At 51.3% G+C, this 27633-nt stretch overlaps 13 protein-coding genes across 13 annotated transcripts in view; 6 read left to right on the top strand and 7 right to left on the bottom strand.

Annotated features, from left to right (window-relative positions):
* Positions 1–1588: 1588 nt before the first annotated feature.
* Asppvi_011158 (SLM1 family PH domain-containing protein) lies at positions 1589–4308 on the bottom strand (the record flags this gene model as incomplete). The annotated part of the gene is made up of 4 exons (XM_043306993.1): positions 1589–2777; positions 2827–3164; positions 3220–3707; positions 3768–4308. The coding sequence occupies 4 exons, from the start codon at positions 4306–4308 to the stop codon at positions 1589–1591; spliced, it is 2556 nt and encodes an 851-aa protein (XP_043162928.1).
* Positions 4309–7057: 2749 nt separating this feature from the next.
* Positions 7058–7834, bottom strand: Asppvi_011157 (Tim17/Tim22/Tim23/Pmp24 family protein; the record flags this gene model as incomplete). Its single annotated transcript, XM_043306992.1, has 4 exons — positions 7058–7152; positions 7219–7413; positions 7469–7588; positions 7651–7834. 4 exons carry the CDS (start codon positions 7832–7834, stop codon positions 7058–7060), a joined length of 594 nt encoding a protein of 197 aa, XP_043162927.1.
* Positions 7835–7899: 65 nt separating this feature from the next.
* On the top strand, positions 7900–12701 carry Asppvi_011156 (ubiquitin-specific protease UBP2; the record flags this gene model as incomplete). The annotated part of the gene is made up of 11 exons (XM_043306991.1): positions 7900–7988; positions 8283–9186; positions 9243–9450; positions 9501–9546; positions 9600–9994; positions 10050–10138; positions 10189–10726; positions 10788–11445; positions 11504–11924; positions 11973–12144; positions 12208–12701. 11 exons carry the CDS (start codon positions 7900–7902, stop codon positions 12699–12701), a joined length of 4014 nt encoding a protein of 1337 aa, XP_043162926.1.
* An 877-nt stretch (positions 12702–13578) lies between these two features.
* Asppvi_011155 (3-oxoacid CoA-transferase) lies at positions 13579–15241 on the top strand (the record flags this gene model as incomplete). Its single annotated transcript, XM_043306990.1, has 3 exons — positions 13579–13641; positions 13694–14873; positions 14928–15241. 3 exons carry the CDS (start codon positions 13579–13581, stop codon positions 15239–15241), a joined length of 1557 nt encoding a protein of 518 aa, XP_043162925.1.
* An 874-nt stretch (positions 15242–16115) lies between these two features.
* Asppvi_011154 (glycerophosphodiester phosphodiesterase family protein) lies at positions 16116–17366 on the top strand (the record flags this gene model as incomplete). Its single annotated transcript, XM_043306989.1, has 1 exon — positions 16116–17366. The coding sequence occupies one exon, from the start codon at positions 16116–16118 to the stop codon at positions 17364–17366; it is 1251 nt and encodes a 416-aa protein (XP_043162924.1).
* Positions 17367–18322: 956 nt separating this feature from the next.
* Positions 18323–20324, top strand: Asppvi_011153 (uncharacterized protein; the record flags this gene model as incomplete). Its single annotated transcript, XM_043306988.1, has 2 exons — positions 18323–18415; positions 18507–20324. 2 exons carry the CDS (start codon positions 18323–18325, stop codon positions 20322–20324), a joined length of 1911 nt encoding a protein of 636 aa, XP_043162923.1.
* Positions 20325–20780: 456 nt separating this feature from the next.
* On the top strand, positions 20781–21455 carry Asppvi_011152 (putative isochorismatase family hydrolase; the record flags this gene model as incomplete). The annotated part of the gene is made up of 1 exon (XM_043306987.1): positions 20781–21455. The coding sequence occupies one exon, from the start codon at positions 20781–20783 to the stop codon at positions 21453–21455; it is 675 nt and encodes a 224-aa protein (XP_043162922.1).
* A 379-nt stretch (positions 21456–21834) lies between these two features.
* On the top strand, positions 21835–22125 carry Asppvi_011151 (uncharacterized protein; the record flags this gene model as incomplete). Its single annotated transcript, XM_043306986.1, has 1 exon — positions 21835–22125. The coding sequence occupies one exon, from the start codon at positions 21835–21837 to the stop codon at positions 22123–22125; it is 291 nt and encodes a 96-aa protein (XP_043162921.1).
* Positions 22126–22327: 202 nt separating this feature from the next.
* Asppvi_011150 (uncharacterized protein) lies at positions 22328–22755 on the bottom strand (the record flags this gene model as incomplete). The annotated part of the gene is made up of 2 exons (XM_043306985.1): positions 22328–22479; positions 22530–22755. 2 exons carry the CDS (start codon positions 22753–22755, stop codon positions 22328–22330), a joined length of 378 nt encoding a protein of 125 aa, XP_043162920.1.
* Positions 22756–22820: 65 nt separating this feature from the next.
* Asppvi_011149 (uncharacterized protein) lies at positions 22821–23738 on the bottom strand (the record flags this gene model as incomplete). Its single annotated transcript, XM_043306984.1, has 2 exons — positions 22821–23310; positions 23356–23738. The coding sequence occupies 2 exons, from the start codon at positions 23736–23738 to the stop codon at positions 22821–22823; spliced, it is 873 nt and encodes a 290-aa protein (XP_043162919.1).
* An 803-nt stretch (positions 23739–24541) lies between these two features.
* On the bottom strand, positions 24542–25257 carry Asppvi_011148 (glycoside hydrolase family 11 protein; the record flags this gene model as incomplete). Its single annotated transcript, XM_043306983.1, has 2 exons — positions 24542–24941; positions 24992–25257. 2 exons carry the CDS (start codon positions 25255–25257, stop codon positions 24542–24544), a joined length of 666 nt encoding a protein of 221 aa, XP_043162918.1.
* Positions 25258–26272: 1015 nt separating this feature from the next.
* Positions 26273–26720, bottom strand: Asppvi_011147 (putative quinol monooxygenase; the record flags this gene model as incomplete). The annotated part of the gene is made up of 3 exons (XM_043306982.1): positions 26273–26410; positions 26464–26491; positions 26539–26720. The coding sequence occupies 3 exons, from the start codon at positions 26718–26720 to the stop codon at positions 26273–26275; spliced, it is 348 nt and encodes a 115-aa protein (XP_043162917.1).
* Positions 26721–27216: 496 nt separating this feature from the next.
* Asppvi_011146 (uncharacterized protein) overlaps positions 27217–27633 on the bottom strand; it is a gene marked incomplete at both ends in the record, with an annotated part of 1446 nt that continues 1029 nt past the window's right edge. Inside the window, one exon of the mRNA XM_043306981.1 lies at positions 27217–27572. Within this exon, the coding sequence (XP_043162916.1) occupies positions 27217–27572 (356 nt within the window). The remainder of the gene's footprint in view (positions 27573–27633) is intronic.

Raw genomic sequence — 27633 nt, 5'->3', positions numbered from 1 at the left:
CGTCAGTATTTAAGAATTGTGACTTCGTGACGTACACAAACACGCAAAATGAGCTTAGTTCCTTGCATCGATCAACCATGGGATGTTGTCAAGACCTGCACTCAGTCAACGTGTGGTTCGCTCCTTCTAGGGCCCAAAATTCCCCTGAATGAATTGAAATGTGCACAATGAACAAGATTCATCGCTGTCCCTTGGTACTCTTGATACTAGTCAGCTGGCTTGCTTCCTTAACCTTCCCATTGCAACCCGCCATCATCTTAGCATTTCTATGGTGAACTTATCCCATAGGTTGACGTTGGGTCGCGCCGTTACAAAGAGTCCATCAATCATTCTTCTCTTGTTATGAATATCTCACGAGGATTACCAGTGAAATTGCCAGATCTATGACGTCGAAAATAGGCTGTCTCACTTGGGGCATCAAAAATATTTTCCTTGAAGACATAGTCAGTTCAGTAGATCTCAAGCAAATCTTTGAGGCACCTCACCTTTTCGGTCTACTATGGTGGCCCTTAGTATCCTTTAAACGAGCTCTACTAGGATTCCGTAGCAAGATCAAGCTGAATTGCCCGTAATAAAGGGTCTTGAGATCCTTATGTCTAAGGTCCTATTCAGCCTCGGCACTTTCCTCCTCGTCGTCTGCATTGCTAAGAAAAATGATTAATGTTAGTTGCTCGTTTCTTCTATAGACAAGAGCGCCTAGTCGACTAGCGGTATAGGATGACACCAGAAGGGAGTACTACGGGAGCAATAAATTAAAGTGGGCCAGTGAACGTAATACTAGAATGACTAAGACCTCGGTAAATTGAACGCTTAAACTGGCGTCGAATGCAGCTACTGCGCTCAATTTACCGTCACTTTAGCGTTGTGGTGTAGTATTTGCGAGGTTGATGATTTAAGGCGGCATATGCGCTTTACACCATGTAGTTCCCCCAGTAGTGAAGAAGGCCGAAGAATTCCATCACCAGCGTAGAGACAAATAGCTCTCGAAGAAATTAGGTGATATGATATTTGGGAAAGAATATATCAGTGAAAAAAAAGGAATGATCGATGTCGAGGGGCCTGGATTCATTGCGCGCTGTATTCTACTTGAGTCTAGCCGTTCATAGCGTGTGGTATGGTAGTATTCTCGGGAGGCTTGTCTATGTTTAGATCGTGGGGCTGATATCCATATGCTTCAAGAGACCTGACGATTTCAGGAAATATAAGAATATAGTACAGGGAAGCGAAACATCGGAGTCAATGACGCATGACATAGGAAATGACAAAGGAAACCACAAAGGAAATACATCGCACCGCATGGAGATTCAGAGTCAAATCAAGCGCGCACGCCGAGCAGGCAAGCAATCCAGACCCCCAGCTCCACAGCCGTATCCAAACAATCCATTCATTCGAAAAAGGAAAAACGCCAAGCACCCAATTGTGAAGTATGCCAGGCCATACCGTCGGCCTCGGTGGCATCGTCACCCAAAGGAAAAACGAGGAGACTTCAGCTAGTGACGTGGGTGATCACCTGTTGACGAAGTATATAATGTACAGAGAAGAAGAAAAAAGCAATTGGAAGTGAAGCGTTTGCGTCAACTGGATGTTTTCACGCAGGTATATGATTTGCGGGTGGGTAGTGGCCTGGAATTTGTAGCTCAAGCGCAGATACACTTGGTTTAGATCGCCTCACATCATCTTCGGGTTTTGTTATATAGGAGCCGTAGGCTCTTTCCGAGGTAACTTCAGACAACGGCGTTGCTGCAGCGCTGTTCATGTTGGATGGCGCTCGCTCATTCTTGAGGCCCTCACGAAGCTGGTGGCCGACACCATTACCTTCGATCATGGAAGTTTCATGATCCCCCTCGATCGAGGTAGGGACGGTATTGTGCGTGTGATCGGTGATGTTCGTCGTGGTTGGGGCAGTGGATCCGCTCTCGCGCCTGTTCCTCTGTTGTCGATTCAGCGAATGGTCGCGGGAACTAGCGGACCCCATCCCGGCGAAGAGCATGGGATGTACGTCGCTTGATCCGTCGGTAACCTGATTGTCTCTCTGGTCACCCAGAGCGTTGCTCTGTTCCTGTTGCTTCTGACGAGCGACAATGTCAGCTGGTCCCATCCAACCGCCATAATATCTTTCATTTTGCTCTGGGCCTGAGAGCCCGTAGTTCCCATCGTGCTCTCCAACCGTGTTTCGAGTTTGGCTACCATCTCGTCCCGAGATAGAACGATTTCCATCTGCAAAATGAGCTCCGTCGGGCAGGGACCCTGCAGCAGCAAACAGGTCGTGCCCGCCAGAACTCTCACCGCTGGATGGAGACAGTGGGGCTTGCATGTGGCGATCAATCTGCACGTCACTCGGGAAACGGCCACCAGGCTCGCGAGGCGCAGACGTCGGCCGTTCCTGGTTCAATACGACTGCCTCCGCGGAATACGGTGTGCGATCGGCCTCGTCTTCATCCAGGTCAATGCTGGTCCGAGCACTCGCGCCACTCACATTGCGGACGTGTCGCCTAACGTATGCATTACGTGCTTCGCCAGTCTTGGAGATCAAGCTTTCGATGTCTTCGTACCACGCCATCATGGTCTCGTGCGATTCCGCGCGGAAAACCCACGAGTGACCACGATGCATGGGACCGGTTTGTCGGCCTTTGAGCATGAATTTGTGCGACGTTGAGTCCGGCTGCGAGTGTGAACCCAATTTCTGCTCTGGTAGGTACAGTGACATCACTGGCGTCTGCCATGGTACTCGGTCGGCAGACTTGAACTCGTGTAGATGAGTCGGTGACAAGACATACCTGATTCCTAATCAGAAACAGGGCAGACACGGACAATGAGGATACTTACCAGCCGGGTGTATAGCTCTTCAGATACTTGCTCTTTCGCTCCAGCATGCCGGATCGAACTTCAGCCGCGGCCGGATGATCCTTGCCAGGGTAGGTGATGTTCTCCACGTTCCTTAGAGAAACGCGGGGATCGACCAGTTCATCGGTATTGGCGATGAAGTGGTTCCATTCGTGATCGTGAGGCATGGATATGGGTCCTGTCCGGAGCTTCTCCACGGCGTCATAGGCCTCATCGGCTTCTCGCTTGAGGATACTGGCATACGCATTGTACGCCTTTTGTATCTCAGAGACGACAATCGATTCAAGTTCGCGACCGGAGTTTTCCAGGTTTAGGAAAGCCTACAGCCGGATCAGTAATTGAAGTCTGTATGGATCTTCCGAAAGAAAGACTCACACGGTGGAGGTAGTTTTCCTCCTCAATCTGCTTCTCAATCTGCCTGTCGACACCCAAACGAATAATGAACGGGTCTCCTTTGCCTGATGTAGCGGACGGATCGGTATCGACCAGACCTAGCGCTTCGTGCAGGTGGCGAACCGTCTTGCGCGTGTTCTCTACTTCTTTGTCCACGGAGTTTCGGAAGTCGCCCTGAAGGCTCTTGATTTCTTTGGTCTTCTTTTGCAGGTCGTTTCGAAGACCCATGAGCTGATTAACGACTTCGCTCTCCACCTCGGCAGCTTTGTTCGCTTCTAGGTAGCCTTGACGGTGGAAATCTCGCAAAATGTCGGTTGCATCGGCGAGACCACCAGATTTGAGAAACGTCGGAGGGAGGGAAGTGTTATTTACTACATTCGACGCCGACAGGTAGAGCTTAGACCGAGTTTCGTAGGACTTCTGGACTTCCTTGAAAAAGACGATGAGGTCTTTCAAAACCTTGCGCCAAGCTGCTATGTATTAGCATATTATTGATCATGGAGATAGATGCTCCGAAGAAGGATACAGACCTTGAAAGCGTTGCGCCATGACCTCCGTCGGGTTCCCGTTCGTCGGGATCGGGACATAGAACGCACTGTGTTGATCATCCGCCCCATCGACGCCATACTTTTCCTTATCACCCAAGACCAGACTCCTCACACTGCCTGCGCGTAGGCTCCGCCGGCTTCCGCTGCGACGCATACTGCCTTTCTTGCTGAGCGACGATTTCTTCTTCAAAGTAGTTGATCGTGTTGGAGTCGCTGAACGGGAATGTGACATCTGCGAGGCGGAACGTTGTACACCAGAAGTTGACGGTCCATCGAGCACGACAGAACCACGCTGACTGGCCGCGTCAAACTCCTCATGAAAGCGAGGATTGTGAACGTTTGAAGGAGGGTCGACGACAGCACCGTGAGCGTAGTTGTAGCCTGAATTGCTGGCCACAAAGGAGTTTGGTCTAGAGCCGGATCGCACGCTGTAGCCTCGATTTAAGAGAACGGATTCGGTTKGTGGTGACAACGGACGATATGCATCCTGCACAGGTGTATGCGCCCGAGCGGTCATTGCCATGGCTGGAAAGGAGGGGTTGTTCCGCAGCGATGATGACGCTACCCAGGGTAGTCGGGGGGCGCAAGTCCTGCAGTGAGATAAGGGAGCGATCCAATCAATGCGATGTCGGTTTGTCCAGGAATGTTGGAAATTGAACGGGAGTCCCTAGTAATAAGGAGAACGGGGGGAAGCGAAAGAGATGGTAAAATAATCATAAAATAATCCTAAAAGGAGCCAAATCGAAGCGCACGATCTGAATACGAATCAGGGTAGTCGAGTCTGGTTACCAGGCGAACGGAAGTGTCGATGGTCTGGAGCGAACTGTTTGCGGGGGGGATTCAGAAACCAAACTGCCAAAGAAAAGCGCGCCCTTTTCGCGATGGCGATGATCGGCTCAGCTTGGGAGCATGTAGATAGATTAGTCCTGAGATGGATTAGGGAGTAACTAATATAGGGATTCTTTTTAGATGGTTCAAGTATGAGCCCCACAGCTCTAGGGAGGAACTATCGAAGAAGGGAATTTGTCCACGCAGGGGAGTTATGAGAGGGAAATTAAGGAGAGGATCTGGAAGCCGAACGGATATAAGGTGGTAATTATTTAAAAATCAAGAGATCTGTGGTTATAATCCTGAGATCGATCAGGGGAGTTTAGAAAGAAGTAGTCGAGATGATTATGAGGGGGCTGATGAACAACTGCTGGACGGTTCCGGATGACGTCTACGCTCGACAAGGACAATGGAATGCGACGTTATGACGACCAGTAGAGGGCTATCGGCCTCTCACAGAACGGAATTCCCGGGCCAGTGGAAAAACGAAGAAGAGAAAAGCAGAAGCATCAACAGTGGTCATGAAACTTTGATTTTCTCCAGGACATGGGCAGGGAGAAGAGATCGCTACGGCATAGGTATCTATCCGATTGAAATTGAGGTACAGGTACGGAGTAATTCGACTGCTATTTTGTTGGACAAACTACAGACCTCCTTTTCTGAACAAGAGAAAGATATGCAATTATAATAAGCAGAGACATTACAGTACTATTAATAAACAATAAAATGAACATCATTTAAATGATGTTGCCTGTTCATCTCCTAATTGATAATAATTAATCCAATAATCCGGAGATAATGATGATCATGAAACGGTGGACTACGACAAACCTAGGTAGCAAAGTACCAAAGTACATCCCCCCTTTTGATGATGGAAGCGTGGCTTGTGAAATGGCTTTGAACTTCGTTAAAGTGGCTGTGAACCGCTTACTTTTCCAGCCAATCTGGACAACAATGGCCACTAAGAAGCTCAGAATCATGCTAGGCCACACACAGTGGGTACAAGGTCGTTGTGTAATTGTGTAAAATGAGCCAATGTACGGAGTACTCCATACCCTCCTTCTAGCGCTTGCACAAGTGGTTCATAGCTTCGATGGGGTTCCCCCTTTTCAAGTGGCGACTAGAGAGGTATGATACCTGCGCAAGTCGCAATTAGGAGACAAAAGCAAAAAAGAAGGAGGCAAGAAAAGGAGATGGTCCGCTGGAAGATCGGAACTTCTGCTTTCCCCATCTGGTGAGCGCACCCAAACTGCCATTATTTCCTCGACGTCATGCACGGTTCATCGTCTGTGATGCGCATCAGTGTATAGTTGCCCAGCATCTGGAGCTCCAGTCCGAGGTACCACTGTTCCAGTCTACCGAGTACCACTGGCTACTATCAACCTTGCATTTGCTCAGGCATCAACATAATCTACTTGGATTAAGTCATACCTAGGGTCGTATACCTCAGGTACCAAGAACGTGTTTTGTCCCACCACTCCCAGAGGTAGACTCCCCTCTTTCGAACCATGATCCTGATGATACTTCAGATGATGCATGAATCATACGGAGGAGGTCTCCATGATTATTCAGTCCCGGACATGTTCGGATCAATCTGATGGACCCAACTTTCTGCACCTATGAAGATACTTCGGTAGATAATATCTAACTGCACAGTATGCCTGGCTTCATCATCCAGAAGGTATTATTTCGGTAGCACTGCTCATACCAATCACTTACTTTCATAGAGCATAAAAAAGCTATCCCAAGGGGAGCATTATGTCATGCTGAGGGCAAGGGATACACAGTTGATGAATAATGTGATATCATATTCGTCCCCCGCATGGATTGTCATGCACACCTTAAGTTAATCTTGACCTGCAAGCAAGTGCTTCCTGTTCCCCATCAAGTAATTATTTTTCCTTTCTGCTCTCTAGTCATAATCTTCACTTCTTGAAAGGTCTCTAACATTTCGTAGCCGGACTGTATCATGATCTGTCATCACTGTCACCACTAAGATGATTTGATTTGTCCATAACATATGCCAAGTGCACGCCCATAAGGAATATCGAATATTGTTAGGCGTCTGACATTCCAAAGCAATTCTACTTCTCAGCTATCCCTTTTCGCAACTATTGTCTCATGATCGACCGTCCGAGCAGATTCGCTCAATAGCTGCATCCATTGACAATCGTTCACCAATTGGCTGAGGAGACGCAAACTGTTGCAAGCTATCATCAAAATCTCTTCTCACGACACGATTCGCTCGATTGTTTGTTGATCAAAGCTTAGACTAGGAAAAAGAGCGCTCGCTCAACGATCATGATGAAGAACAAAAAGATATCATTGTGTGGAGCATGCCGGATTTGCTAGCTGAAAGGCATCCGACAGGAAACGATAATTTACACAAAAGAGACTGAAGACTGGCAGGATTGAAATTGCAACGGACATCGATTTTAATCACTTCATGATGCGGGTGCGGCGGATGTGGGAACCTCAATGCCGTACGTCTCCTTGAGTCTCTCTGCGCGTCTCTCTGCGTATCCGGGACCGTAGATACCTATGACAAATGATTCAGTAAAGCCGCCATAACTGTGATGCCCTGAGAATTTATGTATTAACGCACCTCGTCCCTCACCCAACTCGGCAATCGTCTGCTCCGCCGGAGTCCTGTACGCCTTTCTGATCTGTGTACGGCGATCAAATTCATCTAGATCGCTTTGTGCCTTTTTACCCCACAAGGTTCCGCCAGTGAACTCGAAGGCGCCCATGGCCGTCGCCAGCGCAGCCCCGTAACCCAGAAGGGCGGGGAATGTCCGAGCTAATGCAAAATCAGCAATTGCCGCATGTGCATATTTCCAGAAAATAAAACAGACCTCGAAGACCCAGAATGGCTCCGGAGAAGAAACCGCCGAGGGCTACGTTGTAGTGGTCGTCCTTCTCCCGCAGGTTGGCCGAAGCGTTCTTCACAAACTCGTAGGTACCACCCATTGCGGCTAGAGAGCAACTGTCAGAAAAATTCCGTAGACCAATTGATCTATTGGATGTGCATCCGTACCGAAAACACCGATTGTGCCGCCGCTCCGGACGAAGACACCCCAGGGTCCAACGTTCTTCCTAGTGAGGGTGTTCTGCACGGCCGACGCGAAAAGACCGACTGCACCGGTAAGCATGGTGGTCTTCATCGCCGCCGAAATCGTATCCTTCGGGTGGTAGTGGTGATGCTCATCTTGCGAGGCCATGGTGGCGGCTTATGACAAGAATTGTCTGCTGGATTGCCGTGGACAAGTCGTTCGGTCGATTGAGGATGTTGAATTTGGGATGTCCGGTTCTGCCGTTCGAGACCGCTTTCCCTAGAGTGGAGCTCCATGTGAGGTCAATGAGCGCAAATGACCAGTAAGTAGACCTTTATTTACTTTATTTTGAAACCTACTCTTTTAGATATTGTCAGTCCCTATCACCTTTCTGATGAAATTTACTCTGTACTGAAATATCTTGTGCCTATCGAAAGCGCCTTCGTCCTCAATCTTGCCGCTTGTTTTGCCTATAGAGGTGTCCCCGCTATCCTGCCTGCTATCTTGCGACAAGGGACAAGTCGTTTCCAGCAGTTACAACCAGTCCTTTACCTAAATATTTCTGCGAAACTTGATATAGATTGTATGGGAACTGGGATATTGAAGAACGTCCAAGCTTTGGGCCTGGTGTTGCAGGAAACGTGAGCTCTGAAGGGCATACCCATGTCGTCTCCATCAAGGTCCGGTATGTAACTCTGTTGAAGATACCCATCACCTTCTTGAATAATGCGCATTTTGCCAACACCAACATTTTTGACCGTCTAGGCAAGACTGCCCCACGGCTCGTCCAAGATATCTACGACTACGATCCAGCCAATCCTCCAGGAACTGGCCGCAACCTTCTCTCGGACGTCCCTCCAGTTTTCCCTGAAGGTCATGAAGGTCCACTCGACTTCATCTCGTCCTCAGCATGCCGCCATCAGTATATGACCAAATCGAACCAGAGCTTTCTACCCCAAGCGGAGCAGAAAAGGAGTACTGGAAATCCTTCCAAAGTGTCAGCGGTATGCTGGAAGTGTCGATATCATCTTCAACTTGTCGTTAGCTCGACCCCCGGCATTGGTCAATCTAGTCAAGGGTTCCCGGATCACCTGCACCATCTGGTCTATAAATCTGGAACGCAGAAAGGAGGCGCTCTGCCAGCGGAGGTATCGCCTAAGGGACAGACTGTGGAAACATTTCACTATGAGTGTTCATATCTCACATGTCCTGTGACGGTGTCTGTGCGAATCGCATCTCCAATTCTTGCTGAAGAATGGGTGCGGCTGCTGGTAGATCCTGAGCTGCTGCGACAGCGGGCGGACGAGGCTATTGCGACACATCCTGAGCGTTTGGAGGGCGTTGGTCGACCGTCGCCTATCACGGTTCTAGAGAACCTTCGCACTTACATATCCAATGCACTTCATAACAGTCAGCATAACAAGTCTATATCTGCGATAAACAAGAGATTCATGACTTGCTTCGGCGTTGAAGGAAGGCCGTGCAAAGACCTGTTGGAATTTCTTGGTTTTTCCGTGAAGGTCTGTATCACGTACCTCACATCGGGTTTTAGATTTAATTCTAATCTTTTGCTCAGAATGAGGGATTTTGGGAGCCTCCCAAACCAAATCCTTGGGCGGAGTATCCTTATCAGGATCAACTGAAGATATTTCTCGACGACGTTATACATGAACTGTCTGCACTTATAGATCAGCGGCCTTTGGCAGAGAAGAAGGGTCATCAGGTGCAGAATACTGAAACCCCAGCGTTGAGTGATATTCTCTATGCAATGGATGCTTTAGATTGTGAGTCTTGGGTTGCAAATTCCAGAAGTGCGTTGCTAACATAGCACCAGATTCCAAAGCTTCAAGGGCGAATGAGTTCCAAATGGCACCTGCACCGTATGGTCACCGCAATCGAGTCTCATTCACAGAGTGGCTGACCAAATATTTAGTTACTACGAAGATTTGGGCGTCGTGGAGGACATGTCGGCATCGTCAGTCGTGGAAGCCTTCAATAGGCAAGTTTCCATTGATCCAGCAAGGTCACCGCTTTACCTACAGTGTCTCAAGTCTATTGGAAACCTGAGGGGTGGCGATGATGCCCAGATCATAGAAACGGCTGTTCAGTTGGCGTATGCCGAGGGTCGATACACACACGAGGATGTTGTGGATGCCTACAGGTACTTTGGACTTGATCACAATGATTCTCGCCTCACCGATGAAAGCATAATCGGAAAGTTCTATGCTTTTATKAGTTCTACTACACAGGAAAATGAATCGCGGATTCGGCTCTGGAGAATCGGGGATAGCAGAAGAAGTGAGCGTATCAAGTCCGCGGCGGAAGACAGTGAGTGATTCCCTCTCTAAGTTCTGCTATACTACTGTACTAATAGTTGAGCAAGGGGTCACCAATGTTGAGCAAGCTCAGGTCTTCCTCGGCGTCGATAGTACAACAAGCGACGAGTTCGTTCTGACCATGTATACCACGAAGGTAAAGGGCTAGTCGGTTTTGCAATAGGCCTGGATGCTGATTGTGTTCAGGTTAACGACAACCCGTCGACTAGGGAGATTGCAAGGCGTGCTGTCGAGTTAATTGCGGAAGCTCGAAAGTCGGCTGTGTTGAGGCATTTTCTGAAGACGGGCGAAATGACAACCGGGGAAATGGATGTCGCCGATGCCTATCGTTTGCTCCAAATTCCTGACCGAACCGTGGACGATGCAGCGATAATGGCAGCTTACACAATTTGTGTTGATGAAGCTCCTGGACAAGCCGAGCGATACTATCAAGCCTTGAGCATCATCGCCAAGGACAAGAATAGTCCTCTACTCAGCAGTATGATTGCGGGGGCGGGTGCCGAATCTGGCCGTGACTTGTCCGAGTGGCCCGTCGGATTGCAGAACATTGGCAATACCTGCTATCTCAATAGCTTACTACAATTTTATTTCTCCATTCGACCCTTCCGAGAGATGGTCCTGGACTTTGAGAGTTTCAAGATGGAGCTGGATGACGAGAGTTTGATCAAGAAACGCGTTGGTTCCCGCGACGTCCTGAAAAAAGAGGTTGAGCGGTCTCAGACTTGTAAGTGTGGTCCAGTTGTATGTGCAATATCCGAGCGACTGACAAATCTCTTCATTCGCAGTCCTGAGAGAATTACGGACGCTGTTTCAAAACATGATCACTTCATCAACTTCCTTTGTGACTCCTCGTCCGGAGTTAGCACGTTTGACGCTAATAAGCCCTTCCAATGAAGCAGCAATTCGGCGCCGGTCGACGATATCTATGACCAGACCTGGCGGATTGGGAGAGATAAATGGCATGCCTATCATGGGTCCCCTCGGCCCGCCTTTGCAGACGACAGATCGAAGCCATAGTCCAACAGATGCAGAGAAAGAAAGGCCAAAACGTAAAACAACAAGCGACGTGGATAGTGAAGCAACCCTTGTATCGGAAACTGCCAAGCCAGATACGTCGTTGGCTCCCAACGAGGACAAGGAAAATGAAGCGCCACCCGCGGACGCCGTGTTGACAGATATCCCATTATCTCAAGATATCGAGAGCACCCTTTCTCCCAAAAATGAGGCGCCGGCCATCCCTTTCGGGCCACCGAATCAGCCCCCTCCTGTACCTCCGCGACCAACAGTACAAGTCGATCCCCAAAAGCAGCTTCTGGAGGAGGTAGAAATTGGTGCTCAGCAGGATGTCACCGAAGTGATCAACAATGTCCTTTTCCAGAGCCAATGCGCAATCAAGCCGATCGCGTTCGCCCAGGATGGTGAACAACTTGACCAAGTGAAAGAGTAAGTTCGAACGACACGCAGATTCGCTCGATGTACGGCGCTAACATTTTATCGGTAGCTTATTCTACGGACGGACCAAGTCATATATTCTTGCGGAAGCGGGTGCCCGGTCCAAGGAGGAATGGTGGTGTGATATCAAGGTCGATGTCGCCACGGGATCTCGTGATATTTACTCAGCGATCGATGGCGCCTTTGATGCCCAAAAAGTCAACGTCGATGATACCGTCGTGGAACAATTCGGTGCCATTAGCAAGCTGCCTCCGGTCCTTCAGATTCAAGTGCAACGAGTACAATTCGACCCAATCAAGAAGAGCTCTTTTAAGTCCACGCATCACCTTGAACTTAAGGAGACGATTTACCTTGACCGTTATATGGACACACAGCATCCTGAGATCATGAATCGACGACGGCAGTGCTGGGAATGGAAAAATACGCTGAAGATACTTGAGCATCGCCGTGCCGAGCTGCTACGCCAAACCGTAAGGAATGACATATATCAGTGTGTGTTAAAATCTAACTGATTTTAGGAAAATGACGGCATCGACTTGGCAACTCTGTTCGACAGCGCCAGAGCGGTTATTGAAGACTTGAACCATCTAAAGGCGGATCCTGAAACTGCTGACGATGCCCTCGACATCAACCCACAGCTTCCATCTGAGCTAGCCCAACTCTCTCAGATCGCAAAAGCCGAATTGAACTGTGAGCATTTCTTGCTTTTTCGAGGCAGTCGCATCATCTTTAGCTGACCCTTTCTCATTCTAGATGTCGAACAAGAGATTAAAGATACACAAACCATGATTTCCAGCCAGTTTGTCGACTTCAAGCATCTGGCCTATCGGCTATATGCGGTATTTGTGCATCATGGGTCTGTCGAGTTCGGTCATTATTATATCTATATTTTTGATTTCAGGAAGAATGTCTGGCGCAAGTACAACGACACTGAAGTCACCGAGGTGTCCAACACGGACGAGATTTTCAAAAACCAAGAACGCCAGAACCCTCCTACCCCATACTTTCTGGTTTACGTCAACGATGGTCTCAAGGATCGCTTGGCCGATCCTGTTTGCAGGCAGATTATTGAAGATCCTGCACCCAGCGAGACTATCCCCTCGACCGAAGCCACTGTTCCCATGGAAGGGGTCGCTGCGACGACTTTGACACCTCAACAGGACGTGGACATGGAACCTCCTGCCTACGATGAGGCTCTGGCTGATACTCAGAATTCAGGTACGAAAGCTGTCCTCGATGTAAAGTGAGCACCTGTCGGTGCGGCGGGTCGCAAGTCTCGTGCTCCGACATGTCGGCGAACAACGAGGCTGATAAGCGTGTTGTGGATTAGTAGGAACAGAGAAAGTCTCCCCGGCACTTTCCACGACCGCCAATCCACTTAAACGCAAAAACGAAGGCGACACGACTTGTGCGTGACGGTGTACTCTATTCAGGGGTTGTCTGTCTCGGCCGACTTGGTTGAATATCTCCAGTCATATTATGTCTTCTGATACCTGTGCATACTAGCGGGATTCGATCTATTACTTTATGTTCATGTAGATAATGAAGGTACCATGAGACATGAATAATGATCTATATCAAGCACGTGACCCAGCTACGATAAGTCAGCGGACGAGCTCGAGCGGCCCGCGGATGATGGATCGGCACCGGAAAAGGCAGAGGGCATCGGCTGCCCACATCGGATGAGGTGGTCTGTCACCCCAGATTGTAAGCGCTATGAAGTGCTCAAGGTGCATTCACTTGGCAGTAACTGTAGATAGCAAAGAGACTAATTTGGTCAGAATGAGTATTCTTGTTCGCAGCGTGTTTATCCTGGAGTACTTAACCGGAATGCTACTGATCAATGGCTGTTGGAGCAGAGTGCGGGGTATTTCCGGGGAAGGACGGCAGACGCGGCTGACTTTCCGCAACTCCGCGAATGGCCGCTCGTTTCCAGCTTCTTATATTTCTCCGCATCGCCTCAATCTTGACGTGGAGGCATCTCATAATCTCCTCTCCTAGTCTTTGTCTTTTCTAATCCCTAAGGATTTTCTTAATTTGTGATCGAGAACCAGCATTCTTAACGAGCGCGGACTGTTGCAGCTCGAGCTGTAATTTACTTCCTCTTTATACACTCCCTTCATAATGCCTTCACAAGTAGCGACGTGTCTGCGCCTTGCGCGGCAATTCTCTGCCAACCCTGCAAAGGTATTTGGCACAATTATTGGAATGATATGGCAGACTAACAACTGCTCTCTAGCACCAACGATTCCTCGCACGAGCATTCTCGAGCAGCCTTCGCCGGAATGAGATCAACAAGGTGGTGGCTTCTGCCGAGGAAGCAGTCAAGGATATAAAGCCCAACTCTACCATTCTTGCCGGAGGATTCGGTCTGTCCGGTGTGCCCGACACACTGATCGGCGCCGTGCGCGCCAACCCCTCGATCACAGGCTTGACCGTTGTCAGCAATAACGCGGGGGTTGATGGAGCTGGCTTGGGCCTGCTCCTCCAGTCGAAGCAGATCAAGAAAATGATCGCCAGCTACGTTGGAGAGAACAAGACCTTTGAGCGGATGTATCTGACCGGCGAGATCGAGCTGGAGCTGACGCCGCAGGGCACGCTGGCCGAACGGTGCCGTGCTGGTGGCGCCGGAATCCCAGCCTTCTTCACCCCAGCGGCCTGTGGAACGGTCGTCCAGACCGGCGAGCTGCCGCTCAAGCATAACCCCGACGGCACGGTGGCTCAGTACAGTCAGCCGCGGGACGTCAAGGTCTTCGACGGCAAGAGCTATGTGATGGAAGAGGCGATCAAGGGTGACTATGCCTTTGTCAAGGCGTGGAAAGCGGATAAACTGGGTAACTGCCAGTTCCGGTACGCCGCGGCCAACTTCAACGGGGCGATGGGCCGCAACGCCAAGATGACCATCGTCGAGGCCGAGCACATTGTTGAACCGGGCGAGATCGAGCCAGCTGCCATCCACCTGCCAGGTATTTATGTCAAGCGCGTCGTCCAGAGCACGGCGCCGAAGAACATCGAGAAGTACACCTTTGCCAAGGAGGAGGGCGACGACACTGCCGCCCTGGGCAAGGGCGACACGGCCGCGAAGCGGGAGCGCATCGTCCGCCGTGCCGCCAAGGAATTCAAGAACGGCATGTATGCTAACCTGGGTATTGGCATGCCCATGCTGGCGCCTAACTTTGTCGATCCCTCGGTGGAAGTGATGCTTCAGTCGGAGAACGGTATTCTCGGTCTGGGCCCTTACCCTAAGAAGGGCCAGGAGGACGCGGACTTGATCAACGCCGGCAAGGAGACCGTCACCCTCATTCCGGGCGCGGCCGTCTTTGGCAGTGATGAGTCGTTTGGTATGATCCGTTCTGGACGCATTGACCTGACCATTCTGGGTGCGATGCAGGTGAGCGCCCGTGGTGACCTGGCCAACTGTGAGTTCCCCCTTCTTCCCTCATTACGTACCGTGACTGATTGATGTGTCGTAGGGATGCTCCCCGGTAAGATCAAGGGCTTCGGAGGTGCAATGGACCTGGTCTCCAATCCCTCCGCCACCAAGGTGGTGGTGACTATGGAACACACGGATAAGAAGGGCAACCCCAAGATCGTCAAGCAGTGCGAGTTCCCTCTAACCGGCAAGACCTGCGTCAGCCGGATCATCACCGAGCTTTGTGTCTTTGATGTCGACTTTACTGACGGATTGACATTGGTCGAGCTTGCTGATGGGGTTACTGTCGAAGAGGTCCGGAGCAAGACGGAAGCTCCATTCAAGGTTGCAGACAACGTCAAGCCCATGCTGTGATTTATTGCTGTGGTAGCGCTGTGGTGAAGCAAAAATTTCGAGTTTTATCTGATACCTACTGCTTGAGCGTGATTGCATTCGGATTGTACATAGTATATGTTGATATGTCACTTTTATCTTGTATCTTGCTCTTTTTTCTTGATGAAAAACTTTCATTCTCTTGCCCTGGAATCGAGCCACTATTCCGAGGCTCAATTGCAATACGACGGTCCTGGTCTACATGTACTTCTTCTACTAGGATTCTGCCGCTACTCGTGAATTATTTAGTCCATCGGGTCTTTACGATCAGCTCTAACGTTCCAGAGAACGCTCACCCTGCTCCATGCTGATCGATGCATGTCCCACGTGGGCGTCTGCCAAGGATCAAATAGGGAATTAACTGGAGACAACTATACTTCCAGTCTTTGACAATTCCAGCGAGAGGAACTGGCGGCAAGCCACTGATGGGATCATTCCGATCTATTCACTGAGGCCAATACGGGAGACTCAATCACCATCAGTGCTGGATACATGTGCCGAGAAGGCATCAATGCCAAGCGCGCCAAGAACCAGCGTTGCTTTCAAAGCGGAGAAAAATTGGAGCAGCGAGAGAATTTTGGGCAAGTTAGATGTTATGCTTTGTGCACGGGTCAGTGAGCCTTAGCAGCGGAAATTGCCATGCAGGGGGGTAGATCGCTGCCATGCGAACTCGGAAGAGAATGGTCCTATGTGCGCATGTCATCATGGAGGAGGCTGGGAGGTATCTATGGCTATCAGTGAATACTTGATCTCAGAGCTATAAAAGCGCTATGTGACCCGCTATGTACCCCGGTTGGAGGAGGAATACGCATAGTTCAACTCCTGCCCACAAGTGCAAGTGCAAAATATCAGCACAATGCATCTCACATCTCTGGTCCTCACTGCTGGCTTAGCCGCAGCAGCACCCTCGTTCAACCCCCGCGGCAATGGTCAGGACTCTCGTCCAGCAGTCACTAACATCCAGGTCGGACCTCGTCCGTACTACCTGGTCGACGCAATGGCCGACAGCCCGCTGAAAAAGAAACTTCAGTCCTGCTCGGAGAAGCGCATCAAGCACGCGCCCGCATTCTCTATCTCCCACCGCGGCGGTCCGCTCGAGTTCCCCGAACACACTCGCGAGGGCATGCTCGCCGCCGCGCGCATGGGTGCAGGCATCGTCGAATGCGACGTCGCGTTCACCTCTGACCGCCAGCTCGTCTGCCGCCACTCGCAGTGCGATCTGCACACGACGACCAACATCCTCACCATCCCGAGTCTAGCAGCAAAATGCAGCGTCCCGTTCCAGCCCGCCGCGAACGGCAAGTCCGCGACAGCCAAGTGCTGCACCTCCGACATCACCCTCGCCGAGTTCAAGACCCTCTGCGCTAAGATGGACGGGTACAACGCCTCCGCTACCACGCCCGAGGACTATCAGCACGGCACGCCGGCGTGGCGCACGGATCTATACGCGACATGCGGCACGCTGGTAGAGCATAACGAGTACATCGAGCTCGTGGACCGTCTAGGCCTGCAGTTCACACCGGAGCTGAAGACGCCGCAGGTGGCCATGCCGTTTGGCGGCAACTACACGCAGGCGATGTACGCGCAGCAGCTCATCGACGACTACAAGGCGCACGGCATCCACCCCTCGCGCGTCTGGGCGCAGTCCTTCCTACCGGACGACATCTTCTACTGGCTCCAGCATGAGCCCGCGTTCGGCAAGCAGGCGATCTACCTCGATGAGCGCGTCGACACCGCGGCTGGATACCAGCAGGCTGTGGACGGAATGGCGGAGCTCGCTAAGAAGGGCGTGAAGATCATGGCGCCGCCCATCTTTGCGCTGCTGAATACCACCGCGGACGGAGAGATCGTGCCGTCGGCGTATGCGGTTGCGGCGAAGAAAGCCGGGCTGGATATCATTACCTGGTCGCTGGAGCGGTCGGGGCCCCTGAAGGCCGCGGCCACCAAGGGAGAGTACTATATCCAGTCCGTCAAGTCGACGATCACCGGGGACGGGGATATGTATCGCATTGTGGATGCGTTGGCACGAAAGGTGGGCGTCAAGGGGATTTTCTCGGATTGGCCGGCCACGGTGACGTATTATGCTGCTTGTATGGGATTGGCCTAGATTCCCTTATACTGTACGATAGACTAGCTAGATTCTTCCTTCAGATTCCTGCATTGGCCGAGGGATTCATGCATAATGATGCTCGAGGGTACGGAGAACAATGTCCTCGACCTCTCATAACTCAGAAAGAAATTCCGAATCAAAATCACCTGAAGGAGCATCCCAGAATGGGTGACGTCCTCACGTCAATGATTCCTGAGTAATCTCGAAACAATGATGAAGCTGTCTAATTCTGCAGCCGTCGTGACGGCTCAAATCTATGGGCGAGCATTCGTGGACTTGTCCCCCCCACAACGTAAGCAAAGTCACCTGATTGGCCACGTGCCTCCGTGCCTGTGGAAAGTCTTCTGTTCCAGCCAATCAGAAAAGCAGAAACCTGTCTGCCAAGAAGCTGCTATTATCGCTTAGACTCTGTTCGGTAGTTCATCTTGTGTCTTTGCTTAGTGTCAAGTTGTCAACGGAGTCAACAAAACGATGGTTATCCACTCTGGTTTGCCTGCACTGAGGGGAAATCGCTAAATATTTCCTCAATGATCAATCAAACAAACCTCTGTGCTCCGTTGTATCCGTCCTTTCCGAACAGTCCGTTCTACAGAGGAGTATCTATCTGAGTCCGACGAGGCCAAACAGTGAAACGCCAAGAATGATCTGACAAGGCCTCGTCATCTCGTGGGTATCTGTGGGCGCACGAGCGGCGAGATCATCCTCCAGCAATCCTGGCCTGAGTCCAATAATGATCTGGAAACGAGCTTACTGAAGACTGAAGCAGTCTCGGCAACGTACCTGATCAACGGCTCCTCATTTCCCCTTTTTGAAATTATACAGCCTTACGACTGTATTAGTCTGACAGGCCGTGATGGATCTGACCCGCATTTTCTTGTCTTATCACTCTGTCGCAACATTAATTGACACTCCCAGTGTCTTTTTCTTTCCCCTCGACTTTCAAGTCTCTCACAATGCTGCGATGGGCCTTAGCATTATTGTTGCCGCTCTTCCTGCATAATGTGGCCGCACAGCAGCATGATGAGGATCTCATGTCCTTTGTGACGGTAGGCTACTTATGTTTCTTTCTTTTTCTCCGCCTAACAGAGCGCTGCGAGAGATCGATCACCGTGCTAATACGAGATCCGCCACCCCCAGCTTCCTCAAATACGAGCCTTGAAATTCGACGTCCACTATCAGGATCGCGACCGTGTGAGTCCTGGCTATTGGTTCGTCGCTCCCTATGGTCAGATCGAGCCCGAAGCGCCGACCCATCGATTCGAACAATATCAAGTTGGACCGTATATCTACGATGGCGACGGCACTCTCATCTGGGCCGGATCGCCCATGTTCGATAATCGGAACGTTTTTGATTTTAAAGCGGTCTACAGTATCGGGGATCAGCCGCATCTATCGTTGGTTTGGCAGCACTCATGGGACTATGAAGACCAGGGCCATGGTGTGATTCTGAAAAACAACTATGAGATTGAAAACGTGCTCCCCTTTCGTCCAGATTTGGGCTCCTTTGATATTCACGAATTCAATATTCTTGATGACGGCAAAACTGGCCTGGCGATGACATATCGAGAGCAAGAGATCAGTCTGGAGGATTTTGGGCGCCCTGAAGAGCGAACGTCAATCCTGAGCGGTGGATTCGTGCGGCTGGATATCAACACCGCGGACGTCTTGTTCGAATGGGACTCCCTCGGCCAGGTTCCCTTACACGAGTCGGTCCACTATGGCCCCGACTCGCCGCTGGAAGGGCCTCCCGGCTGGGACTATGTGCATGCGAACTCGGTCGACATGAATGATGCGGGAGACTACATTGTGTCCTTTCGCTTCACCAACACCATCTACATGGTCTCGGGGGTGGACGGACGCATTCTGTGGCGGCTCGGAGGCCAGCAGAGCGACTTTGTGCAGGATTTTACCTTTTCCAAGCAGCATGACATCAAATTCGTCGAGTCCGACGGCACTCACCACATCATCTCCTTTCTCAACAACGCCTCCGACGAGGATACAAATGACGAGCCCGTTTCCTGCGCTCTGATTGTGGCGCTCGACACCGGCGTACAACCCATGACGGCCAAGGTCATCCGGCGCTACAATCGCCCTGACGGGGGGCTGACCCGGCTGCGTGGGAACGCGCAGCTGCTGCCCAACAACAACATTTTTGTCGGCTGGAGTGAACGTGGGTACATCACCGAGTTTGCGCCCGAAGGCGAGGTGCTGCTCAGTGCGATGTTTAACTCGACTCGCTTCTCGACCTACCGTGCCTATAAGTTCGAGTTCACCGGCCGGCCCAACACGCCTCCTGACCTCGTCGCCTCAGTTGCCGGGACAGACGCATCCGATCTCGCGACGACGTTTTATGTCAGCTGGAACGGGGCCACCGACGTTGCGCGCTGGAAATTTTACGCGCGCGCCGCAGCCAACGCCCCGCCGGTCCTCATTGGAAACACCACCAAAACGAATTTTGAGACCATTTATACCGCCCACGGATACCTGGACTGGGTCTCCGCCGAGGCGGTTGATCACGCCGGCAATGTCCTGGGGGTCTCGCGGGTTCATCGGAGCCGCGTGCCAGGCGACTGGGCCGCAGCCGGGTTTAAGGGCGAGGTGGCAGAACTGCATCCTGCCGACCCGTACACTTTGTACTCGCAAAAAGAAGCCGACCAGCAAGGCACGACCGTCCCTGCTGGCGTCGATGAAGCAGATACAAGCGGTAACAGCAGTATCACTCCTGTCGACACGACTGCGGAGGAGGCCCTCCGGATGGCGCACGAGACGTATGAACTGGTCCGGGACTTTGGAGCTCTGTTGACGGCTGTGCTGGTCCTGTGTTTCGTCGCTGGGATTGCAGCGTGTGTGTATATGGTGCTCCATCGACCGCGCAGGAAGTCATATCAGCATGTTCCGAGCGAGGAGGGGCTGCCCGAGGAGCAGATCCGGCTTCAGTCTACGACTCATGAGTGAGTGTTGTACATTCTGTATATAATATGTTTGCATTCGATACCTAAACTTCACACGATGACATGTGCCCTTCCCCCAACACAATCACCTCCGCTTTCACATTCTGGATCTACATGAGGGCTGTGGAGGCGTATGAAGACTTTTGTAGATGCAGTAGATTGTTATATCTCGCATGTGTCCGCATTTGTAGACCTCTGATACGACATCCTCCCAGAAACAGTCGATATGGGCTGATCCATCTACGCAAATCTGATTGGCTGTTGGAATATATGACAGCGCCAAGTTTTATTATAGCCAATCAAATCATTCAATTCAGTCCATTTCGCTGCTGACAATTCATTGCTTCCTAGGTACTTGAGTCATGGACATACCAGTATATAAAGTAACTATCCAATGCCAATTGCAACTGCAATTGCAACCTACATTTACTCCAATTTAATAACTACAATCCCTATCAAAATGCTCAACCTCTCCCTCCCGACCGCCCTCGTCCTAATCGACAACCAAGCGGCCTTCTCCCACCCAACCTACTGGGGCACCTCGCGCTCCAACCCCAACTACGAAACCAACCTACAGTCTCTCCTCAATGCCTTCCGCACAGCCCGACGAACCAACCCCGCCCTCCCGCTAGAAATCATCCACGTCTTCCACTCCTCCACCTCCGCAACCAGCCCGCTCCACCCCGCCGACCCAAGCAAAGGCGCCCACCCGCTGGACTTCGCGCAGCCTGCCGCGGACAATTCAGAGCCTGTTTTCTGGAAGAACGTCAACTCGTGTTTTATCGGGACGAGGCTGGAGGCGTATCTCCGCGACAAAGGGATTAGGCAGGTGCTGTTTGCGGGGCTGACGACGGATCATTGTGTGTCGACGACGGTGCGGATGGCGGCGAATTTGGGGGTTGTGGATGTTTATCCGGAGGGACCGCCGGAGGTGTTGGCGGATGGGAAGCAGACTGTGAAGCCGGTGGATCAAGGGGTTGTGGTGCTTGTTAGCGATGCGACGGCGACGTGGGCCAAGGGCGGGATTGATGCGGAGACGGTGCATGCGGTTTCGGTGGAGAGTCTTAGAGGGGAGTTTGCGGAGGTGATGAGTACGAGGGAGGTTGTGGATTGGTTGGCTGCTGGGAATTCCTAAGGTAGAGTTAGCTAGCTGGGTAGGTAGGTGGTGGGTGTAGCAGTATTCGCCACTGAGCTGTGGCATGACAGCTGCGGAGATCTTTAGGTTATTGTATACATGGATACCTTGAGCTTACAACTTGGGAACCAATGATGGATTCGTACACCAGTGTCCTGACATCATCATGATTGATCGAGATATATAAAAGAAGATGCCAACCTCTAGCCTTTTCGACATTATGAGTATCAAGAATTGATAACACTCTAGTGAACACACAGTCCCATATCATGTCCCTGAGACCCATCACCACTATTATCCGGACCTCCGTCCGCTTCAGACCCCTCCCCCTCCTCAGAGCCTATCATCCGCCTGAATACCATTCCAACAAGGGCGATAAATGCAAGTCTCTCATCAGCCAGAAAGCGTATCACCGCTAATCCATGGTAATGTAGTCTACATCCCGCCCCAATACCCCGACAACTTTGAACTTCCCCCCATCATCAAGGAGAAAGACCACAAGGGCCACGAGAAGTGGGAGGAGATTGACTCGACACTAAGCGAGGCATCGGTCAAGGCCGATCGGGGCGATGTCCAATTCGAGGTGAAGAAGCAGGAGTCGAAGAGTACAAAGACCACAAAGAGTGCTCGGCCGGATCCGGAGCCTGAACCGACTGTTCATGATATGTGATGTCGATTCAAGTTTTTCATATGTCTGTCTCGTCTGCGATTGCGACTGCGATTGAGAATGTAACCGTATTGCCATCTACTCTATATCTATTGAGATTGAACTAATCAAGCTGCCGTTTCAATCTCCTGCACTTCCACCTTCCTGTCTCCCTGAACATCTCGAGCATGCTGCCCCGGCGTCACAGTTCGGCCTCCCTTGGACGTCAAGACACCCCCTGTAACTCCCCCTTGGCAAAGAGTAGCGGGATATCCTCCAGTTCCAGCCCCTTAGTTTCGGGATAGAAGCAGTAGACGATGGGGATGAAGGCAGCATTCAGCACCGCAAAGATAATGAATGTTTTCCATCCAATGTTCGCTGTTCCGTCAGTATTTAGATACAAGGACAGGAACATGCAGGTGGCCTACCAAACGCAATCGGCGTAATCTTCACCACCGCAAAAACAGCCATCCAGTTCCACCCGGACGCAATCGCCTGCATCTTCGTGCGCACCCGCGTGGTATTGATCTCCGCCGGATAGAACCACGGCACAGGCAACCAGTCGACGCCATAGAACAACTGGAAGACAAAAATAAACGCCGTGGCACCATACGCCGCGCCCACATGCTCCAGCGAGAGGAGAATCGAAACCATCGCGAAACACAGACAGAGGCCCGCGGAGCATACCATCAGCAGCGTGCGGCGGCCGAAGCGGTCCATCAGGAGAACGGGGATGGCACTGCCGACGAGATAGGTGCACTGCGCGGCGCCCTGAGCACGAGCGCCAGGTTGCGGCTCATGTGCATGTTCTCCTGGAAGAGGACGGGGGCGTAGTAGTTAATCATGTTGGAGCCGGTGAACTGCTGGCCCAGCTCGATGGAGATGGTGAGGAGCAGGCGGCGGAGGTTCTGTGTCTCGCCGCAGGTGAAGAGCTCGGCGAACTTGAAGGGGCCGCCGCGCTGTTCTCCCTCGAGGCCGGTTTGAATGTCGAGGAGGGTTCTGCTGACGGTCTCATCGGCGAGCGGCTTGTCTTCTATCGTGGCGATAACGGCGCGCGCCTCCTCGTGCCGGTCGTGCTGGACTAGCCAGCGGGGGGTCTCGGGGAGGCCGATGATCTGGAGGATGAGGCAGACGGCGAAGACGGACTGGAAGGAGAGGGGGAAGCGCCATTGGAACGAGGACTCGGTGAAGCTGGTTCCGTAGTCCATCCTATCACCTCGTTAATATCTTCATCTAAAGAGACGGGAAACCTACCAATTGGCAATCACCACTCCCAGAATCGTAACCGTCCCCTGGAGCGTCAGCAGCGCCCCCCGGATCCCCGCCGGCGAGCATTCGCTCTGGTACACCGGCGCCGTCGACGAGTTCATCCCGTTCCCGAACCCCGTGATGATCCTTCCGGCAATAAGCTGCGCAATCGTGTACGACGACCCGAGGATCACCGTCCCTATCACCATGATCGCCCCGCCGGCCATGAGCATCGTGCGTCGTCCGAACCGCTCCCCGATGAAGTAGCAGACTATCGAGCTTACCACGCAGCCGATATCATACACCGCGGTGATGTTGCCCTGCATTGCGGCGTCGGGGTTGTTGAAGTCCCGGCCGAAGCGGTTCTGTGCGCCGATTATACCGGACATGACTCCTGCTGTTGTCAGGGTGAGTTTGGGCGGAAAAGAAGAGGAGACTATGGTCGAATCCTAATAGGAGGAAGGCCTGGCAGGATGCCATGGTGATGGCTGTAATCAAGGCCTTGCCTCCGAAGTTGTGTTTCCAGAGTCGCATTCTGTAGAGCCTCGTGTATAATCAGTAGTCTTGAATGGATCATATCGAATCTCGCGGACAAGGCCTGGGATCTATATCTGACCAGTCCCTTGGTGGAATATTACCCCGACGGCAGTGAGGATTCCCTACAGTCAGGCCAAGGCGGATGACAATCATGGCAATCTTTCTTCGTTTTGCTTTAGGAGATAGAGATGTATCTGGAGACGGCTGTCATAGTGCACATGTACATCTTTGGGCCCTCGGGGTAAAGGTTCCCGAATGCGGGCCTCGTCCCGGGGAAGATGTTGCCTGGAATAAGACTGGCTTGAGGATAATATCACATGTGAGGTAAATGGTGCTATATTACAGACTGAATTATTGAACCCTCGATACAAGGGTATTAGAGCGAACTAAAGGACACTGCTCTGGTAGAAGCTACGGCTGAAAGAAGCTTTGTGGCTTGTCTTACCTAGTTAATATAGTAGAATGTGATCATATTAGCCAAGAAAGCCAGTATTCGAGGCATCCATCTCCAATCGATAATGATCCCCCGCAGAATATCTGAATTAAAGAGCGACAGTCAAGACTATGGACAAACTAGCTATACCCACCAAGTACCATGACAGTGAATCAGTTTTCTGATTGACTTCACGAGACAAGAGAAAGATCAAAGCGACAGCTAAGAAACAGTGATAGAAGCAGACCCGCTGCTCTTGTATCCCTCCGTCGCAACAATCATGTAGTTGAAGGTTCCCAACTCCAGACCCGCCTTGGCCCATGCATTGAAGTGGTTCTTCGTGGTCACAGTCCCGCCCACCCGGTTCGAAGTCCGAACAGACCAGTACTGGTTGAAGGTCGCGGTTCCTTGAATGGACGGCGCATTCGTCCGGGTCGTCTTGTAGATGTTGTAGGTGCCGCCGTCGCTCTCGACGGTGCCGAGAAGGGTGGCTCCAGTGGAGGGGTTATACGAGCCGTAGCTCTCCACGATGTAGTATTCGACCAGTGGGCTGGTGGTCCAGCCGTACACGGACAGGTAGCTGTTTCCGCTGGGCTTCCAGGTGCCGCTGTAGGTGACCGTTCTGAATTCATCAGTAATGGACATTGAAGCAGAGATGAGAAGAACGCTTACTCGGCATTGGCTGGGTTCCAACCCTTTCCAGCGACGAAGTTGCCGCAGTTGGTCCAGTCGACGCTGTACTGGCCGCCGTTGCCGTTGGTGTAGGTCACCTCACCGCCGCCGTCGGTCCAGAAGGAGTAGTAGTAGCCGTTGTTGGTGCCAGTCTGAGAGGTGGTGATCTGACGTTTGGCTAGCTCGACGTATTTCTCCGAGCCTGGCACAGCCAGCACACCAGCAACGGTGGAGAGAGCAAGAGCGAGAGAAGAGAAGGGGACCATATTGCAATGATGGCTTGATTGCTTCGATGGCGAGGAGAAGAGAAGGTCCTGGTGGAGAATTCATGGCTTAAGTATTCATCGCTTCAGCGGATTTCAGCCGATGAAGGATTACGAATCCGCGTGTCAAGGTGAATCTCATGATTTCAGGTTAATTGTTCCGTTTCATGTTGTGATGGACACCCACTTTTGTCGGTGGGCCGTTAGATATTATAACTGGCTTGAAGGAGTGATCGGCAGAATTGTCTCAGGGTTTCGCCGAGATATGAATCGCCTGGAGCATTCTATGTCTCAGGATGAGTGCAGACAAAACAGGAAGATTGCTGCGTCGCAGATGGTCTCTCAGATTTGACATTATACAGGATCAACCACATTCCCTGGTTCCCATTTAAGCTTATTGATTGCCAAGGATAGGCTCGAGCACTACAAAGAAACATCTGGACATTAGCTTAATGCGTGTCTCAGAATAAGCATCACAAGAGCTATAGAATGCGGGGGAGATGAAGTTACCCCGGATATACTTTCACGGATAAACGACGGCTGAACAGTGGAATTAACCTACATAATAGCCATCGACATGACCCAGAATAGCCTATATTTGCCGCCAGCCGTGACGATGCATGAAACTTTAGCCGATTGTCGACTGTCGAGAGAAACTAGTCGGCAAAAGTGATAGCTAGGTCTACATGCTATTTCTGACTTGTTCGACCTGAAAATAAATATGTCGTTCGCCTCAAAGACCAGGATATTTTCTTGACATCTTGGGCGGCCCATTGTTCCAAGTACTGTAATGGCATGGGGCAGCTATTGAGGCTATATACCATAGCAATTCGCGATGCATCGTTTTATGCCGTGGCATTATTTGAGTGAATTGATACGAGAGGGACGGACAATCATTCTGAAGCCATGGATATGTTCCATCCAGTTAAGTGGAATAGGTTGTTCCCAAAGATAGATATTATGTAGATTCAGTTTGACTCTCATATCTCCCCTCAATATACATAATGAAGTGCGTATATTATAACCCCCCATTCTCCGTTTTAACTGCAACATACGGCGCTCCAACACGATTCAGCACCTTGACCTCTCGGGGCTTGAGGTACAACGGCTCCGTTGTCGCAAAATAATCCTTATAGTATGGCTTTTTGGCTTGGACCTAGCCAATGTCAGATTCTGCAACTTTTCCTCCTTATGACCAACTAAACATACCTCAAAGATCCATTCCATTGGTTTTGACCTGCCCCAGTCAGCTATGGTCTTGCATATCATGGACAGACCACCTACCAGTTTTCCACCCATGTGATTGTCCCCGGATTCTCAGGGTCTTGATAGACCTCGAAGAACGTGCATTCAGGCTCTGCGATGACATGCTCGTATACTGGCTTGAAAGCTTTCCAGAATGTAGGAAGATTCGCGGGGTCAATGTAGACCGTCATGTGGAGGGAGATGCCTTGGAAGATTGCCATAATGCACACGAGAGATGATTGTGAGTTTGAATGGTCGTGATTTTTGTCTGATTAACTGTTTGAATAAGACCAAGTATTTATTCTAGAGATTAACGTTGAGGTAATCATGATTAATGATCAAGTAGTCAAGCATAACGTTATGCTGGCGCTTGGCGTCAACACTACGGTTTGATTACTCCAAAGACATGCGATCCGGCATGCAAGACTACTCATGGATTACCATACCATGTTTCTAGATCCGGGAACTGTCTCGGGAAGAAAATTCGAATATTGCAAACAGATTGCTTGAATAGCTTCATTATGCAGCTCTATCGCTGATTTTGATCATAAGGAGTGACACATTCGGTATTACATGAAAGTGAGAGACAGGCAAAAAGGGGCGCAGGCTCCAATGATAATTGGAGGCGCACAGATATAGACACAGACACAGATACCGTACAGTCAGACAGGTATTAGAAAAGTACAGCAGGACAGGAGGGACGTTGTCTTTTCACTCCTACTCATCGCAGTCCTCGGAGTCATCACCGCCCTTGGACGAGTCATCACCCGAGTCCTCACCGCACTTCTCGCAGCCACTGTCACCGTAGTCGTCGCCGTTGTCAGAGCCCGATCCACCAGGCGCAGAGGCACCAGCCGAGGCGCTAGCACTGGCGGAGGCAGAGGCAGAGGCAGAAGCAGAGGCAGAGGCAGAGGCGCCGCCGCTGCCAGTCGTGCCGATGCTGATACCACCAGAGCCAGAGCCAGGAGCTCCGGTCGAGCCGGAGCCGGAGCTAGAGCCAGAGCCGCCTGCGCTTCCACCAGCGGAGCCGCCAGCAGATCCAGAACCAGAGCCATGGCCAGTAGGGGAGGCACCTGTCTCGCTGCCGGCCGAGCCGCTAGTAGAGCCACCAGCGGAGCCGCCAGCAGAACCAGA

The sequence above is a fragment of the Aspergillus pseudoviridinutans genome (genome assembly GCF_018340605.1).
Source record: "Aspergillus pseudoviridinutans IFM 55266 DNA, scaffold_9, whole genome shotgun sequence".
NCBI lineage: Eukaryota > Fungi > Ascomycota > Eurotiomycetes > Eurotiales > Aspergillaceae > Aspergillus > Aspergillus pseudoviridinutans.
The sequence above is the reverse complement of the archived record's forward strand: the minus strand, read 5'-3'. Positions and strand labels throughout refer to the sequence as shown.